Here is a 20,952-nt window from a genome sequence, read left to right on the forward strand (position 1 = left end):
ATACCATTGACCTTGCTTTTCTTCTCCTTAAAATGATGTGGTGATCTTTGAGGCGAGGAGCAAGGATAGTGAGAACCTGAGGTGTTGTGGTAGCCACTTGTCGGGGGATCAGTTGTCTCAAGTGAACTAAATAAAGGATACATACTCAAGGACTTAATTACAGGGGCAGGATAATGAATAAGGGCGCAGGAGGCCAGAAACTGCAGAGAGTGAACAGCAAACCAAAGGCCCAGAAATCCCTTCCAAAGGAAGGGAGGCCAGAGGATGATAGAGAGCCAGTCCTCTGTCCTCACATGGATCAAAGGCCAGTAGGTGACCAGGAGTCCAAGGATCTGTCTTCAAGTGGATCAGAAATCAAGAGGGCTATCCAGGAGGGTCAGGAGGTTTAAGCCCATGGAGAGTTATGTGTTCCTCTGATAGTGCGTGAATATTTCTGACAGGGAATCACTCCATTACATCCAGGTAACATCTAGCCTGGGATTCTCCCAGTTGACAGGCTTTATTCATAGCATTATGATAATTCAGAATAACAGAGACAAAGATAGGAGAGAGGCTTATATGAATACAAAAATAATTTTTAAGCAAAGAGTGCAAGAACTTTGAAGAATTAACTTCTCAGCTTCACCTTCAGCCCCCAAGTTACGATACTCTCAGAATATATTATGGCATGCTGAAGCTATTTATTTAAATACAATATTTTGCTACTTGTTCTCAACACCATAGTAATAGTAAAACTATAATATAGAAGTAGAATATAGGTTAGCAGGATGTACTAGTGTTAGGTTTGTATTTTCTTTCTTGACAAAATTGCCATTTTTTCTCCAACGTGGAAAAGAACATTTATGGAACCCACACTTAGCATCACACTTAGTAATAAAACACTGAAAGCTTTTCCTCTATGATCAAGACAATGATACCTGCTTTCATTACTACTATTGAGTCAGTATCGATAGTTCTAATCAGAATAATTGAACAGGAAAAATTCTTAAAAGATAACCAAAATTGGAAAGAAAGAGAGAAAAATATCTCATTTGCAGATGACATGACCGCATGTATAGGAAACCCACAAGAATCTACATGAAAACTACTAAAGCTAATAAACAAATTCATCAAAATTTAGGGTATAAGATCAACACACAAAATCAGTGTATTTCAATACACCAGCAATGAACAATCCCAAAGGAGATTAAGAAGGCAGTTTCATTTGCAACAGTGTCTAAAAGAATAAAATCCATGGGAATAAATTTAACCAAGGAGATGAAAGACTAAGAAGACCTAAATAAATGGAAAATCATCTAGTGTTCATGAGTAGGAAGACTTAATACTGTTAAGATAGCAATATTAACCAGAGCAATCTACACATTTAATTAAATCCTTATTAAAATTTCAACAGCTTCTTTTTCTTCTTTCAGAAATGTAAAACTCAGTTCTCATATTCATATGGAGTTGCCAAGGGGTCCTAAATAGCCAAAACAATCTTGAAAAGGAACAAAGTTGAGGACTCTCTAATTTTAAAAATCGCTACAATGCTATAATAATCAAAACCATCAAAACAGTGTGGTACTGACATAAGAATAGATATTATATAGATAGATCAATGGAATATAATTAAGAGTCTAGAAATAAATCCTTACATCTGAAGGTACTTGGAAATCATATATGGTAAGGCTTTAATAACTAGAATAAATAGAAAACTCCTAAAACTCAACAACAAAAATAGAAGCAGCCAAAAAGGCATGTATAGACATGTCTACACATAAGATACACAAGTGTCCAATAAGCAGTGAAAAGGTACTCAACATCATTAGTCATGGAGGGAATGGAAATCAAAACTGCACCTAACCCATTAAGATTTTTTATTAAAACAAATAATAACTCTAATGAGCATGTGGAAAAATGAAACCCATGTACATTGTTGGTGGAAGTATAAAATGGTACAGCTGTTCCTCAAAAAGTTATATATAGAATTACCATATTACCCCTCAACCTCACTTACATGTATATACCAAAAGATTTGAAAAAAGGGACCTAAGCAGATACTTGTACACTAGTAGTGTTCATTGCAGCTTTATTCACAATAACCAAAAGGCGGAAACAGACAAAGTGTTCATCAACAGATGAACAGATAAACAAAATGTAGAATATTCATAAAACGAAAAATTATTCAGCCATAGGAAGTAATAAAATTCTGATTTATGCTACAACATGAAGAAAATGTTATGCTAAATGAAGTAAGCCAGACAAAATAGGACAGAGAATGATTCAACTTATATGAAGTATCTAGAATAGGCAAATTTATAGAAACAGAAATTGGAGTTTACAAGGGGATTTGGGAATAGAGATTTTTTTCTTAATGGTTATAGACTTTCTGTTTGGAGTGATATAGTGTTGGAAATAGTGGTGATGTTTGTATACCTCGTAAATATAATCATTGCCACCGAATTGTACAATTAAAAATTATTTAAATGGAAAATTGTATAATTTAACACAATTTTAAAATATTTAGTCATTTTATATTAGCACACATAAAACTGCTCAAAATTAATATTTTAATAAAATTTTAAGAAAAAGTTTACATATTCTTTTGAAATATTTACAATTTTTCCAACCCTTACAAATTTACTTTCTCATATTCCTTTCCCTAGCAAGTTAATGGGTCAAAATTTTTTATGCTTCCTCTGCATTCATTTGATATAGTGTGCATGATCAACAGTATGACATTTGTCATCATTCACTGACTTCAATAATTGACTTACTCTTAAAATTATTGCAAATGTGGGCTTTGCCTTCATCTAGGACTTATGGACTCAGGATAAGAATGGTTATTTTTTAATAACTCTATTTTTAAAGTAATTATGGAATAAAGTCACTGGTTAAACTTGGCTAATGCATTCATTTATATTGGATCTCAAAGGTGATAACTTGTGTTATATGTTGGGAATGGGGCTCTCAGCAGAGATGTTCATCTTCTTGCTCTCAGCTTATAGTAGCAGCCCTCACATCTGATACCACGCTGCATGTCAAGTGGTGTTTTTTCCTTACCTTCAAATGACTTTGATGCATGCCACCGCTTGTCACACTTCTGAGTTTTCGAGCTCAATTTGATACTACATTTGTTGTAAGCTGTTTTTCCTGCTTCCAAGCATGGTTTCTAAAATTCTGCAAGTGAATTCCTATTATATAAGGTATTATTACAAAAATTCCAAGTGCCATTTTTCTTAATGCAGATATTTAAGAGCACTAATCTGTGTCAAAAACGATTGGGAATGGAGGCGAAGTTAGGAAGTCTGTTTTATATATTCATATAAAAATGTAATTAAATTTTAAGTAAAATTTAGTCATGGCAGTTTTATATTTCTATAATCTATGATGGAAGTTAAATGATAATAATATTGACCAAACTAGGATTGTGGTAATCCTGAATTTAGCATAAACCTGTGCTGAGAATGAATGAACAACTTATCATCATGATAAAGTTGGTAGGACCTTTGGTATCACTTCAGAATTTAAAAACTGGAAATTAATTACAGTATATACAGTTGTTACTTAGAATTTTCAGATATGTCTGCGTTCTTAAGTCAAGCTTCTTCAAAAGGTAGAGTCTCCTCTGCCCCTGATACTATTTTTATGGGAACAACTATTTTAAAGGAAATGAGTATGTCATTTACATTTATGGGACAGGTTGAGTTAGTGAGAAGTTGGACATCTACCCTGATCCACATTCTTTCTCTCGTTTTAAGTTCTTTGGAAGGTGTGAGTACTTTTAAGAAATTATTTATTTTTATTTGTGTACAGTTGGCATACAATATTATATTAGTTGCAGGTGTACAGTATAAGGAATCAAATAGTTAATATATCTTACAATGTGATCACCACACCATCTAGTAAACATCTGTGCGCACTCATCACAATGTTATTGACTATATTCCCCGTTCACCTTTTTAACACATTTGCAAAAATATGAATACTTTTATATTTTTCTGAAAAGTATATTTTGGCTTGATTGAGTATCTTTTAATGTTAAAGCATGCTTTATATGGAGACTCAAGTCTTCAAATACTGGCTTGGGACTAAAGCATATTATCATGGCCCTTTGCAAACTTTTACAGTTTAGAAGTAGAGACATGATTGTGTAAGGATTTAATCACCTGGAAAACAAAAGCAATTTTTACTTTGCATCATGAGCTGTCAATTCGTATGATTTCTTTTTTTAAGCATCCCCTTGAAATAGTATATTTTCCTCTTAGTAATAATTATAGGATAGGAGGAAGCATTATCAAATGTGCATAATTGCAAAATGGTATAAAAGCTGCAATTACAAATTGAGCTTACTTTTTGTGCCCATTTCCCCAGTGCTTTTGTTGATCTGAAAACTTACTCTAAAAAATTTGCTAATAGCCCACAAGTTAGTAACTACCTCATTTAGTGGTCTTGTTTTCTGCAAAGAAGGGTCAATCATTTATCCTATGGAATAAATGTGTTAAGTGAAGTTAACAATATGACTCCGTGTATTTTTATAACAATTATCAAACTTGGGTGAAAATTATTTTTTCATCATTGAGCTGAAACATATGTGACTTTCTGAAATGGATACAATTTGGTAGCTGACCTAACATTACATTTTCAGAAGGTATGTGTTGTAATGGAAAGAACATGGTATTTGACAAAACTTTATTTTTTTCTGCATTTGTTAGTTGTGTCCTGACCAACTGTTTTTTAAATTGGAAATAATATTATGTGCCCTGGTTATTGTGAGCATTAAATTATATGTAGTATTATAAATTATATGATACATTAATTACATTAATATATGTGTGTATTATAACATGTATTTTTATAAATCATAAATAGTCTGTATAAGGAAGTATAATCACCGTTTAAAGCACTCAACTTAGAATATCATGAGATATTATAAAATTGTGTATAATTTTAAGTCAGCTTTGCCCTATGGATATAGGGACATGGAAAGAAACCAAGTCAAGGGAAAAGATCTATGGTTTTGAACTTCAGAGGAGACCTTTGAATTGGCTTCACTTTCTGATGTTGGTAAAGCACATATTCTCCACATAATGCAGTATTTCTATAACTAGCAAACCTTTAAATGTTTGTAAATGGGGCTTTTGTTGATGTAATTACCTTAAATACCCTTCAATGGGTCTTTTATTGATGAAATTACAGCAATAAACATAACCTAAGAAGTACATGTAAATTATCTGTTTATAAAGGCATTAATAAGAATAGATGTTTATCATGTATAGATTATTAAAAATGATACACATTAAAGAAATGGTAACATTATCTGTTGAAAGGTAATATATTAAAAGAAAGATGTATGTTTTGCATTAGAATCTTCAAAAATTATAATCTGTTAGATTTATCATTGTTGTTACTGTTATTCTCAGTTTTTAAATCAGTTTACATTTTGTTCTGTTTAGCCATAAATTTGTAATATGTGATATTATTAATGATTGATACTCCGTGATTTTAAAAGTTAAACTAAAGGAAAGCCAATGAACTAATGCTTTTTTTTTGCACTCTTATGTTTTTATTGGTGTTTAATTATGGTTATCCTAATTTTCCCCTGTTGCTTTCCCCTGCCCCTCTCCCCGCTCTCCTGCTCTCACAGTCAATCCCCACCCTGTTGTTCATGTCAATGGGTCCTTTATACTTGTTCCTTGATTAGACCCTTCCTCTTCTTTCCCCCCTTATTCCCCTTCCCCCACCCCTATGTTTGTTCCTTATTTACATGTTTCTGGTTTTATTTTGCTCATTTGTTTGTTTTTGTTTATTAGACTCCACTTACACGTGAGATCATATAGTATTTGTCTTTCGCCACCTGGCTTATTTCACTAAGCATAATACTCTCCAGTTCCATCACTGTCCCAAAGAGTAGTAGTTCCTGCTTTCTTTCTGCTGCACAGTATTCCATTGTGTAAATGTACCACAGGTTTTTAATCCACTCATTTACAGATGGGCACTTAGGTTGTTTCCAGCACTTGGCTATTGTAAATAACACTGCTGTGAACATAGGGGTGCATAGGTTCTTTTGAGTTGGGGTTTCAGGATTCTTAGGGTATAATCCCAGTAGTGGGTTCACTGGATCAAAAGGCAGTTTCATTTTTAGATTTTTGAGGAAATTCCATACTAGTTTCCACAGTGGCTGCACCAGTTTGCATTCCCACCAACAGTGCATTAGGGTTCCCTTTTCTCTACATCCTCACCAGCACTTGTTGTTTGCTGTTTTGTTGATGATGGCCATTCTGACCATTGTGAGGTGGTATCTCATTGTGGCTTTAATTTGCATCTCTCTGATGGCTAGTGATGTTGAGCATCCTTTCATATGTCTGTGAGCCATCTGTTTGTCCTCCTTGGAAAAGTGTTCAGGTTCTTTGACCTTTTCTTTAAAAAATAATTTATTAATTTGTTTGTTTATTTTATTTTTAGAGAGAGGGGAAAGGAGAAAGAGAGGGAGGGAAACATCACTGTGTGGTTGCCTCTCACTCGTGCCCCCAACTGGGGACCTGACGTGCAACCTAGTCATGTGCCCTGACTGGGAATCGAACCAGCGACACTTGGCTCGCAGGCCGACGCTCAATCCACTGAGCCACAGCAGCCAGGTTTGACCATTTTTAATTGGACTATTTGTCTTCCTGGTGTTGAGTCATATGAGTTTTTTTATATATTTTGGAGATCAAACTCTCATCTCAGGTATCACTGGCAAATATGTCTTCCCATACAGTTGGTTCCCCTTTCATTTTGCTGATGTTTTCTTTATCTGAGCAGAAACTTTTTAGTTTGATGTAGTCCCATTTGTTTATTCTTCATTTCCCTTGCCTTAGGAGATGTATCAGTGAAAATATTGCTACACAGGATATCTGAAATTTTCCTGCCTGTGTTTTCTTCTAGGACTTTTATGGTGTCACGGCTTACATTTAAGTCTTTGGTCAATCTTGAGTTTATTTTGGTGTGTGGTGTAAGTTGGTGGTCTAGTTTCATTTTGAACTAATGCTTATGCTTTTGTTAAACCACAAACACATACATATAATTAAATTATCTTGATTATAGATTGAAAATAGTGAGATACTAATTGCAAGCAGCTTTATTCATTTAAAAATACTCTCTCTTTTTAGTTTTAAATATAAAAATGCCTACATATGGTTTTAAACCTTAAGAGGGCATTGAAGGAATATTTTATCCATTGACACTAACCTCGAATTCAGGGGAAAAAAGATTTTGCAAAGTTTGAGCTTTTTCTATAGTTGTCACTAGAAACCTGTTTGCTGGTAGTTTATATAGTTTCAACAGCCTTGCTTAGTTGATTACCAAGCCATTGAGAATTAGAAGCACCAAAGTAAGAGCGAAGAGAGGAGTTGCTGGAATCCAATACAAACAGCAGGCGTAAGTGACAGGGGAAGAATATGAAAACTGATAGAAAACATGCTAATCACAGAGTGCCATTGGTGTAAGGATAAATAAGCACATATACCCAAAGACATCTTGAGGTTACCACTTATTACTGCCCAGAAATATATAATTTAATCCAAGTATTATGGAAATGTTAAATGTACTTAAAATATGTAACAAAATGGGATATGCTTCTTAAAATGGTAGAAGCTAAATATTATGTTGTAAGAAATAAGCCATATTCATTCAGAATATTAGCTAAAAGGGGCCATATGCCTGAGTTTATAGGAGCTGAGCAGGGCTGTTGAGGACAGGACATGTGGATGTCAGTCATTCAAAGGGTCACCAAGAGTCCGAGCTGACTCTGTGGCACATGATACACAAAACTAGCTGTTTTCTTGCTGTAAAATTTTTCTATGTGTCATGTTTTGTTTTAAATCTCAGTTTTTGCCTGTTGCATATGAAATGGTACTCTCAGTTCTTTTTGAGGTCAAAAATACTGTCTATAGGTTGCCACATAATTATTAATATTCTAAATTTTGGATATTTTTTATTGTGAAATGTTTCACTGTCACTCATGCAGCCAGTTTTCTTACTCAGTTGACATTAATATTTCTTAAAGAGTACCTTTTTTCATTCTTATCATAAGACAGTTACAATCTCAATGAGAGTGTATATTGATGCATTTTCTTACAGCCAAAATTTACTAATTTTCATTATAGTTGATAATTGGAAAAAATGTGGATCAAGTCATTAGTATATGCCCATTATTTCTATACTAGACTCATTCTGCTTTAAATAGTTTTCTGATATCTAAAAAGTTTTAGAATATATTTGAGACTACAGCAAAAATTATTCCTTTTTTTGCCCTAACTTTATGCTGTTAGTTAGATTACATTTTTAGAATTGATCTATTTTTTTTTCTCTCCTGGGAAGAAGAAAATTGAATTATTCATCATTTCTCCTCTATCTTTTCATTGAATATTCTTTTTTATAGCCATGGTAATTTATAACTTTAGTTTCTGTAGTTATTTTCCAAAATATATCTCATTTTTACATATATTGACTGATCTTATAAACCCAGAGGCTTACTAGTTTTACAGACATTTTATAGATAAAAGGTCTTAAAATCTAATGATTTTAAGGCAGAGGATAAATTTAGAGAGTTACTCTTTTAGTAAAAAAAGTACTTCTTGAGCATCTACAGTGTGCTAGGCACAGAAGACACAGTAGTGAACATGACATGTAGGGTTCCTTTCATTCTTTACTTTTATTTTTGTCTTTGTTCATCCTATTATTGTCCCCTAAGTTTCTCCCTAGCACTGATTTCATTTTGTATTCTTCTATATATTTTGTTTTATGTATAGTGTTTGTCTACATTAATTATTTAGAGTATGAACTACACGAAGGCACAGGATTTTTCTGTTTGTTCATTGCTGTTTCTTCAGCTTGTAATATAGTACTTGACATTTGGTAGGGACTCCATAGATTTTTGTCAAATAACTGAATGAGTTGAATAAAATGAAGACCAGGAGAGTTCACTGTCTTGAAAATCACATGAAGTGTTTTTAGAACAGAATGGTCAACTGTGTCAATTGTTGCTGAAGGATTAAACAACATAAAGATGTGAAGATAGATTTACCCAGATACAGCTTTGATGAATGGTTTCAGTGAAGTGTTGGGACAAAAACCTTATTGGAATATATTCAAGAAAAAAAAAAGGATACTGAGGTAGTAGACACTATTTGTATATACAGAGAGAGAAGGAATTTTGAGGCATATGGACATTGATCTGTAACTGATGGGAGGGGTATGAGGTCAGTAGGGCTTTAAAATGTTTTTCTCTTATTATGAAAAATTTAAACATACATAACAGAATAAATAGTATAATGAACCCTTTATATACATCATATATATGGCAGCGATATCAAGATATCAGTGTACCTATTTCATTTTTGTTGTCGTTAGAAATGTTTTGAAGGAAATCTCAGTGATTTTAATGATACATACTTCAGTTTGCATCTTTAAGAAAATAGAAAAATAGCACTTTTTCATATAACCTGATGTCATAATTGCACTTGTTAAAATTAACAGTAATTATATGATACTATCTAATACCTAGTTCTAATCAGATTACCACGATTGTGTTTGCTTCCTTGTGGTGGCATTAGTTCTCTGTTTTCAGTACACTTGTAAACTGTAACGAGTGGAAACATTTAGTTAGTTTTAGGTTTGGCTTAACTATTTGGGACACGCCTTTTAATTGGTGCCCTGTGATTCATATTGCATCATATCCAAAAGCCCATGTTTGCTTTTCACACTGTAGTTAATGCTGATGTTGATCACTGAATTCATATGGTGGTTGACTCATTTTTTCATTGAGAATTTCCCATTAACCTTTCAAGTTATGATTTTTGTCTAAATCAGTTATTTTATTTGGTTTGTCAAATGGTAGTTTTCTAATTTTGTCATAAGGAGGGGGGACCTTCAAAAATTGAAGAATTATAACATTTTCCTCCTGATGAAAGTGATCTACTACAAAACAAAAGAAGAGCTCTAACACTTGTAAAAACAGTGTGCTTGGTAGATACAAGTGAAAGGGATTCACTGCACAAATGAATTGAGGCAGAAACAGTTCTAGTAATTTTACAAGGCTGCAGTAGCACACAGTGAATATACTTTATTAAATTTCTATCTAAATATTGCTGTGGAATTTGCTTGATAATTGTACCTAATTTTAGAAACATGCATTTTCATTAGATGATATTTCATATGAAATCAAAACTTACAACCATTTCAAATTTCACTGCCTAATTTGACATTGACCCTACCTGTTAAGAGTTTTTCTAATCTCTCCCGTAAAAGTGCAATTTTGAATTAATGTTGTCTTATATACCTGTACGTTTACATTATAAAAAATGTGGGCAATATTTTTATGTAACTTTTTCAGCTTTTGTTGCTAGCCTATTACAAAGAGAAGCAAATGTTACTGTTAAATAAAAATAATAGATAACTGGCAGTTTAGTTTAGACACTAATGGAGCTTAAAGGCCTTTAAAATGACAAAAATAGCAACTTTTATGATTTATAGTCTCATTTTTGTTACACAGTTTGGTCATATACCTGACAGTCTTCCCTCTTTTGTGACTTTTTCCTAAAAATTATAGTTTTGTGTTATCTAAGTGAAAAGGCCATTAGAGTTCAGTTAAAGAACGTGACAGCATCTTTTCTGAGGATTATAGCAGTTCCCATTGGAGATGAACAATCTCCTTTTTTCTTTTCTTTTTTAAAGTAATTCTAATAGTAGTAATGTAATGTATTTCTTAAAGAATAAATACTACAACTTTGAACCTATGAACTCTTCCAATTGTCTTACACATGCTATGTGATCTTTAGTTTTAAACAATCATGTTTCTAAATGGCTCCGTCATTTCCATTTAATACCTGTTAGTCTACACAATCTGAAGAGCAGTGAGGTTACCGTTACCATTGTCTAATATGAGACGCAGTCTATTAAATTAGAATTTTAAAGCAAAATGGATTGTATAATCTCTTTTTAGTTATGTAGTGCCATTTTTAATTTTTATTTTTTTAATCCCTATTGAGGTTCGACTGATTTCCTTTTCTATTTTGGCATACCCAGCACTCTGTGGCTGTCTCTAAAAGCAGGACTGTCATTTGATCTATGGTTTGTTTAGTTTGCTGACTCAGATGAGAACACTTTGCATGAACTGCATTGATCAGTTCTCATCCTTTCTAGTCATTTATCGAACAATTAATACAACCTTGTAAAGACTCCCTAGAGTATTTCTATAAACTAGATCATTTCACCCGAGAAGCACAGTGGTACATCAAGATAAACAATGATGATAAAAGCTGCTTAGGAGAAATAGCAAATATTAAGTCTTCAAACTCACATTATAAAAAGATTCTCTCCATCCTTACAAATAAAATATATACTTGCCATCCATATTTTGTACAGCTTAGGAAGCTTAGCTTTTCATAGATTTAGATCTCCATTGTTTAAAACATAGAAAGTTTAACTTAGGTGTATTCATATAATAATACTTTCATTTCCGCCCCTAATTCTTGTGATCTAAGGTTTTTTTTCAGTAAGAATGATAATATTTTACTATACTTTTACAATTTGAAACTACTAGAAAAATGGTTATGTGGCAATTAATCCTTAAAACAACATAAATTCCCCATGATTTTTAAAATATTTGTGACTTCACAACTTTGTTCTTTAAAGTATACTTTAAAAATACTTTATAAGGTAGCTTAGAATTTTTGAAACTAGTGCCAAAAGGAAATGTAATATGTAGGTATTGGAAGTTTTTATATTAGTTCAAAGACAAATATTTTATGCTTTAAAATACCATTTTTAAATTTTTTTGATAACTGTTCAGTAAAGTAATGTTTATTTCTGAGAAGTAAGTTTGTGTGTCAGGTTTGGACACTGAGAAGATTACAGTTTAATACCAGTCTGCAGAGTGATAGTCTGAAAAACTAATCATTTATTTTCATTGCCTTAAGGTATGTCTGTAAAGTATAAGATGAATTATAGACCTGTGTATTAGAGCAAACCAATTTTGTTTTAGTTCTCACATCATATGTCTACATTTTATTCACTAGATATGAAATAAATACTATTATCTTCGTCAATTATTCATGAGTTTCAAGTTTTATAAACTTACTATATTTGATTTAACTGATATTATCTCATTATTATAATTACATAATAAAGGCAGTGTGGATTTATTTATCCAATAAATATTTATTGTAATATCCAGGGACTATAGGCTTTGGGGAAACTACAGCACCAAACAAAATGGGCTAATTCACTATCATCCAGGAGTTCGCATTCTAATGATAACGTAAAAATTAACAAAATGTCAGGTGGTGGTGCTGCTAGCTATGATTAAAAGAAGAGCAGGGTAAGTGAATAGGATGGTAGAAATTCCAAAATTTACCTTCTGTGTAAGCTTTCCAAAACTCTGTCCACTGATTTAAATGTTCTTACACTAGACCGTCTGTGTATGCTAGCTACATAGGTTTCTCCATTGTTTTTCATATGATACTATTTTATAATTATATGGCTTGATGTCTGTTTTTCACCCTTAAGAGGATGTTCTTTAAAAGCTGTGTCCATAAATCTTCATCTGTGTGTTACCAGTTTCCAACCCTAAGTCCCTTTTATAAGTACTCATATTTGTTACTACACTGAATGAGTGGTACTCTCAGAACTTTTAAGGATATCTGACTCTGCTAGAATCCAAAGCCCTTCTTTGAGACAATTAGGAGAGGAAATAAAAAGTGGTGTTAAAAAAAAAAAGAAACATGTATGTATACAAGGAACATGTATGTATACATTCTATTTGGTTCGATTGTAACATTTCTAATTAATTTAGAGTTGTACATTTTACATTATTTTATCACCATTACTATATCATCCATTTTATAGCTTTTCTGAAAAAAAGAATAAGGAAGTCTTCTGAATATTATCTTTTATCCACAGGTACTACTGAACGAGTGTGCTTGATCCAGGGAACTGTTGAAGCACTGAATGCAGTTCATGGATTCATTGCAGAAAAAATTCGAGAAATGCCTCAAAATGTGGCCAAGACAGAACCAGTCAGCATTCTGCAACCCCAGACCACCGTTAATCCAGACCGCATCAAACAAGTGAGTGTTTAGTTGGGAAATCAAAGAGAAATACTCACAGCATAGTGTGAATTCCTTATGAAAGAAGCCTTATAGTCCTAAATATAGTTTTATTTCTGTAGGTACTCAAAATAAGTTGTCATTTATTTATTTAAAGACTATTGGAGTTTCTTCCTTAGATTGATCAGTTGATTAATTGATTGACATAATTTTCATTTATTAATGTTACCACTGAGAAGCAATTATGTGACTCTATTGTGCTTTATAGATACAAATTTGATAATTTATAGGAATTTAATCTATTTAAAATTATATTTTTAAATAAAGTATAAAAATTGAAAGGAAGCTATATGTCCTCAAAATTTCAAATATCACTTTTAGTATTAGTCCAGTGTAGTTACTATATTATGCATATATATTCCCGTTTTGTTAATTTGTCATGTTCAACATTTTTATCAGTAAATATGTATAATATACTTTTGTGCCTAACAAACAGCTATTTGTTACAATTCAGCTGTTATATTCTGTATAACTTGTATAGTATATATGTGTCATAAAGGGCCAATGTTCATTTTTAATGTGTGGGATTTTCTGTAACAAAATTTTTACTTGAAAAAAGACTGAATTTTTAAGAGTGGATAATGGCTGACATGTAGGAGAAAAATGAATTTTTTTAACATTAAATAAGGTGGTTTCTTCCCCATAAACTCATTTAAATTCTCAAATTTATTTGATACTTTATAATTATTGTTTCTGTGCTTGCTCTTTTATATTTACTTAATTTGTGTTTATACTATTAATAGACTGCGCTTTCAAAGGGAATGTATTCTTCATTAATTCACAGAATATTTATGTTCACTGTAATGAATTTGAAATGTGCCTTATAACCTTATTAATTTCATGTTTCTAAATTGAAAAAATATATTAGTGTTAACACCTCTAATAATTTTACCAATATATAGGTAAATATAAGACTGACCAATCACATACAAATGTAGAAATTATCAATTAGACAATAATTGGATAATGTTCTATTTTCTCCTAGTACCATTTTAAAAAGTTTTATGTTTTAGCTATGCATAGTTTTATTCCATATAAAATCATTCATTTTATACTCTTTGTTAATGTCAGAATGGTTCCTTTTGTATACCCTTCACAAAGTATCTTTTAATCTATATGTGACAAAATGTAAATATTTTAAAGCTCCAAACATCAGTAGATTCTTTTATTCTTACAGCCATTTATAGTTTTGGAATCTTTATTTTATCTATGCTTAGTAAATACGGAGGATGTTTTTAAAACTAATGCTTTGAAAGTGATACCATCACTCTAGATTCTAAAATTGTGAGTTTAGTTAAAGACCTCTGGATTAAAATCACCTGGGCTAAGAATTTACAGAAGCAGTAAAGTGTAGGATCTATTGACTTTCTGCCTTAATCCACCCTAGTCTTCCTTTTCTTCTTGAATTTCTCTGAGAAAGTTCAAACATTTAGAGATGTGATAAACATCTTGATTTTTTTTTTTTTAAGTAATATATACCATGTTTCAAGGGTTTGAGTAGTATAATATGACTGGCACTATATTCAGGACAATGATATGAATGGATTTTTATTATTTATTTTTGTAATAATAAGTAGCTAGTACCATCAAATAATCATCTCTGAATTATTGTTAAAATTCCAATTTTATCCATGTCAGTGTGAATGTTATTAGCTACCATATATCCAGAGCTGGTATAGATTAATGAAAACCAAAATTTTAAAGTATTTGGTTTACTTTTATTTGCCTTTTTCTGACAATATTATTTAAATTCAAAATAAGTGTTAAAAATAGATACTGGTTTACTTTTGTGTATTTGCATTCATTATAAGCCTTGTGATAGTCATGGAATTAAATTATCGTTGATTATTTAATATTTTCATGTAATTAATAATCTATGAAAGAAATAGAGTGTCATTTAAAAAGATTTATCAGTAGAGTACACTAAATCTAGTAGGGCAATATATTTAACACTTAAACACTTTTTTTGTAAATGTAAAAATTAAAAAATGAAAAATCTGGAAGAGAGATCAAACATATTTCTAAGATATTGTAGATTAACAGAATTTTTTTATGCTCTAAGTTTAGGACTTTTAACTTTCTAGGTATCCTATTTCATCAATATAAGACTTTATCGGATCATTCCCTAAATAGAATTCTAAGTATATACATATAAATGACCATAATTTTATTTCTGAAGAAATTATGCTGGTTATCGCATATAAAATAAGTATATCTAAAATAAATTACTTTCCACTAAAATAGATTAAAATATATTTCATATGATGTTTACATATCTTTGATTTTAATACAGAGAAAGAATACATAGAATCATAATAAGATTTATTTTTGAATGGTAGAGTTTCCCTTAAAGATATAACATTTACATTTGCTTTGGGCTTCAGTTCTCAAGTTAATTTTTAACATAATTTCATTGAAACATTTTTTTTAGAATTATTTTCTCATTAACATTGTACAAAAATTTTTTTAAATCCTAGAGCTAGAAAATATAACTTTTGCATAGAAATGAATTAATGTTGAATATGAAATTATAGGTTTTCTTAATATAGTATATTTGTTATTACATGTTCATTGTTCTTATGACTGATACTTTTAAGGTTTTGCTCACTAAAAGAAAATTTATATGTAATCTATAAGTAAGAATGATTTACATGTAATAGAAAGAGTTAGTTCTAAACAATTAAAACTTACTTTAAAAGTCAAAATTTTACACCATATAATGTGGACTTTTAATAAAATAGCATATTCTGAATTATGCAATCTAGGTACAATTGGTAACTGAATAAATTGCATGGACCACCCTGTTCTGTCTAAATGAAACCTACTCTACCTTATCAACTATTCAATTCTCAAACCAGAATAGTTTTGTTTGCTTTTTAAAAAAAGTAGTGCATAATGGTCTTTTAAGTCTTTCATATAGTAGAACAGTGAAATCTTATCATGATTGCTTTACATCCAGCTTCAGATAAGCAATATTGTGGAATATTCAATTCTTAATTCTCAATTTTTTAATTTAAGTTATTTGCTAATATAGAAAAATCCAGTGTTTTAAATATATTCAAAATGACAATAATAACATTTATTGAATAATCAAAATGTATAGCCTCTATTCTTCAACCTTAATATCAGGAGACAATCTTGAGGTATACAGTACCATTGTGCTTATTTTACAAGACAGTATAGTAAAAACAGATATGCAACGAGAGCCACTAAACCAAAATTAAACATATTAATTAGCATGAAACATACTATTTCTTATTTTTAGGACACGCAGATAACTAAAACATTCAGTAGTTTTCAAATAATTTAGATCTTGTTTGCCTAGAACTCTGCAGTCATTTCTGGAGCACTACCTAACCCAAACTACTTGGTATATATTCTATTTCCACCTTTTAATGTTTTGAGCTTTATGCTTTTTACTTATTATCCCATATGATTATTGACACTTTTCGTTTTGTTGTAAGTCCTTCAAATTCCCCTCTAAGTATATTTGTTTATACATAATGAGTCAGTATAAAGAACTGAACCAAATTGGTAGAAACCACAAATCACTGTTACAATTAGCATCTGTTAACTTCCTTTGTCTATTACAGATTTTCAGCAATTTCATTCTTTTTGGCTCAAATGTGTTTTTAAGAAAAGCTACATTAAGAAATGCTATAGGCATGTAAAGAGATCTCTTATATTTAAAACATCAAATTAAGATGTCAGAAGTTTCATTTAGCCCAAATAATTTTACTTTCATCCTGAAAAATTGGCAAAAATAGCACATAATTTGTTTGTTCATTATTCATTCAATCATGAAGTTATTAAATGCCACCTTAGTGAATTGCAAAATATATAAATTGTAGTCCTTACTCTCTAAAACTATTTGTGAGATCAAAAATACTTTAATTAATTTATAAAAATGTAAAACTGTATTTATATAACAAAACTACAATATAAACAATCTACTATAAAAGTTCAAAAGAGGGTGAAAGAAATGTAGGCTAGTGACATTTGGTATTGTAAAACAGGTGAAAACTTGAACTGAACCTGGAAGATTGTATAGGAATTGCCTAACTAGAGAAGAAAGAAAAAAGCTTATTTTAGGTATGTGAAACAATGGGGATTTGAGGAGAAAGATACCATAACTGTTAACTAGTAAGGAGACTACCTTGACAAAGGTGGGATGGTTTTGTTGGAGTTTATAGAAAATAACGTTAGATAGATAAGGTGGGACCAGATAATGGAGAGCCTCGGGTGTTGAGCTGAGGGGCATCCTATAGACTACAAATTCTCATAATTATCTGCCAAAAGAGCCCTTTTAATTTCTCTAGAAGGTTATGAAAAAAGGAGGTACTTCTGCATTGTATCCTCATCTGTGATAAAAATCCAGACAGAATCTTAGGGTGCTTGTAGATATAGCTTATAGCAGAAAAAGAGCTATGACAATTAGCTGAGTGTTCTACAGCGCAAATATTTAAATTTGAAGATTTTTAAGATAATATTTTCTAAAACTTTGTAATGTAACATTGACAAATCCAGTGATGTCAGACAAAAAAATAAAAAGTTTTGTGGGCAAGAATGAAGGACTGGTAGTAAAGGTACCTTCTATTTCTGTGCCAGCCATCATGCTATGCACTTTACATGTATTATCAGCTTCACCCATCCTCACAGAAATCCTATGAGACAGACACAGAGTTCATGTTATATTTAAGGATGCTGATGCTTAAAAGGAACTGAATGACTTACCCAAGGATGTATAACTGGTAATTAATTATCTTAACATTAGGCTTTATGGCCTTCAGGTTTGAGTAATGCTGGTGAAACAAAGTCCGATAGATTTTTCTCTTCTGGTACTTTTCAAAGTCTTGAAGAAACTTCTCTAAAGAGATTCTCATTTAAAATCGAATGTCTTGTATCAGGGTGAAGTTAAGAGACAAGGCAATACTTTAAGAACAAGATGATGAAACACTTCATCTTACTTTTTGTTGTGAAAGTTGAGACAAATGCATGCAGTTAAAAGATATTTCAGATAAAATTTGTAAGGCTTTGAGACTGATTTATTCTAGTTCCAAATGTGAAGAAAGAATTAAAAAATGACTGTATATAATTTTGAGTGTAGTAGAAGGATGAAACATGAAAACAAACAAGTGAATTTTAGTCAGGCACCTATTTGAGATACTTTAGTTTATTTCAAGAAAGTTAAATTGTAAATAGGTCTTTTTTTTCTTGAAGTAGTTTTTGATAGAAGCATAGGTGAGAATCTAAAACTGAAAATAGTTGAAATAGTGGAGATAATTTCACTTGCATTTTCATAGCAGGAAGGGAAAAAACAAAAACAGCAGTTATCAGAAAAAGTGAGAGGAATCATAGTAAATGCACAGGATCTGGAGCAGAACTGCCAGGATTCCAGTCCTGGCTTTTTAAATTACGAGCTGGATATTTTTGGACAAGTTGTTTTTTCTTTTGTACCTTTACTTATTTACCTATAACATAGAGATAGTAATAGTGATCTATTTAATTAAGATAATTGCAATTATTACCTGAGTAAAACTATACCTTGTTCCCAGTAGGTAGTCTTTGTAAATTATAAAGATAAAAAAAGTCAATAATTTTTTTCTGTCAGAAATTAAGGAAAGTATAAGGAAAGATGCTTTTAAAAAGGATCAGATACCCAGAGAAAAATGTTGAGAATAAGTAATGTTTTTAAATAGGAGATTATTGGAGATTTTTAAAATTTCAGTTCACATGGTGAGAGTGAAGTCATTATTTCCCGAAGGTAAATAGGCCGGTTAGGTAAAAAGAAAAAACGGTGTGGCGTGGAAACTGCTGATTTGAAATTTTGGATATGGAAAGGAGAAAAATACAAGTTAGATCAGAAAAGCTCACAAACCCCTACTACTCGAGAGGGAATGGCTTATGTTAAAGAATAAAAAGGAGCTTGAAAAGGCTGAGGAATTGGAGATGAGATTACTGAGGGAACAAGGTGACTCAGAAATAGCTAAAAGATACAGTTTGGGGTGTTAAGATGCCAGCCTGTGAAGAGTTTGAGTAGAAGATCACAATTTTGTCTAGTGAAAAGAATGTGAAGATGCGGTTGAGGGGGAAGTGGTCTGGAAAACTGAAAATGTTGTGATGAAGTCAATTGTGGTAGATAAGGAAGCTCATTCTGGGAAGTGGTGATTCCTTTTAAATAATTAAGAATATCAGTTGAAAGGAAGAGAAAATACATGGCATTGGATGGTTGAAAGAAGGATGAAGTACAGAATAGCAATTATGAGGAAAATACGCTATGGAATAAGAGTGTATCGGAAAGACCTGTTGAAATTGGACGACACTAGTTTATATTAGGGCTAAGTATTTCCGGATAGTTCAGACATTGGAAGAAGGGGAAGATATTTGTCAGTATGAAAAACCAAAGGTGATAATTACATATTTAAATACTTATTCATTATCTTTAATAGAACAGTGTACAGATTTATTTAACAGAACTTAAAACAGGTTTGGGAAGGTAATTAAGTAATGTTACTCAGCTAGTGATAGATTTCAAATTACAAGAGAGATTTGTTGTTTATTGCTGTGCTCATTATACCTCTAAATATCAGAAGTTCTTGATTATTATTGTAGATTTACCTGAAGGTAAGCTTTATTTATTACAGAGTTTATTTATAGTAATATTCCCTGGTCCAGCGAAAATGTCACTTGTTAACAAGAATACATTTTATAATTTGTAATTACTTTTTAGTTCTATTCCCAAAAACCTGGTTATATCTATATTTAACTAAATGCCTATTGTCAAATCTTGAATTTTTAAAAACTATTCTCCAAAGAATCCATTATTTTAAAATTATAAAAAACACTTCAAATTTTTCTTCAATAAATAATTCAGACTTCATTGTTTAAAGAAGAATCTTTAAATAGCCATTCAATTCATGTAAACAAAAATATTCTATTCCATTTGAAAGTAAAATTTTGGTAAAGAAATCACTGCCCTTCATAATCACTATTTGGTAAATGTAAAAAAGTAAATTTTAGAGGCATGTGTCCTTTGTAAATGTTTTTAAGATATTTTAATATATTGTTACTATATGGATATTTACTTGCATCTTCATGATGTATATCAGAAATTTTACTAAATTATTTTTAACTGGAAACATTTTGTTTGTAAACTGTTAGGGAAACAAACATATCATATATTTTTTTGTATACTGAAATTTTTCTTATGGAGTTTTCCATTCTATTTATTTGTGTGGTTGAGAATAACTATCAAAGCTGTTTCTTTAATTAATAGAAACTTATAAAGACATTACTTTAATATATTTACAATGAACTGTTTATTAAAACAGTTTTGCAGCTAGTATTCAAAAGATCAACTGAAATTCAGGTTTTCTGGATTCTATTGTTATAAGTTAATTTGTAAAGGGGGAAGACTTTTGTACAGTATCTACATGAATAATAAATAGCTAGAAAACTCATCATATGTTTATTTCACTACAACTTTATTGTTTCAGAACTTTAAACCAAGAAAATATAGATAGTTTATTTTAATATTTTGACAATCTTATCCCTTGAGGCCCCATCTTACATAATTTTTACATGTTTACTTAAAATATTAAACTCTTATGTTTAATAACCAAATCTTTAATGATTTTAAACACATTATTATTATCATCCCAGAAGTTTACAATTATTGTTTTTATTTATCTGGTAAAGAAACATCATTAGAATTAAGGACCATGTTGATGAATCTGAGTGGTATCAATTATTAATAATACATGGCCACTATTTCATCTATATGCCAAGCGGAAAAAAGGTATTAAATAAATTGATAGAGGGTCAT

The 20,952-nt window shown here is 31.1% G+C and overlaps 1 protein-coding gene across 2 annotated transcripts in view; it reads left to right on the top strand.

Moving 5' to 3' along the window:
• The window catches only part of NOVA1 (NOVA alternative splicing regulator 1), a 144,036-nt gene that overhangs the window by 89,879 nt on the left and 33,205 nt on the right, over positions 1-20,952 (top strand). For both annotated transcript variants that reach the window (XM_090270175.1, XM_090270174.1), the window contains exon 3: positions 12,922-13,088. In XM_090270175.1, coding sequence (XP_090126301.1) covers positions 12,922-13,088 — 167 coding nt within the window. The remainder of the gene's footprint in view (positions 1-12,921; positions 13,089-20,952) is intronic.

Source organism: Furipterus horrens, unplaced genomic scaffold (genome assembly GCF_987537825.1).
Source record: "Furipterus horrens unplaced genomic scaffold, mFurHor1.1.pri manual_scaffold_3, whole genome shotgun sequence".
Taxonomy (NCBI): Eukaryota; Metazoa; Chordata; class Mammalia; order Chiroptera; family Furipteridae; genus Furipterus; species Furipterus horrens.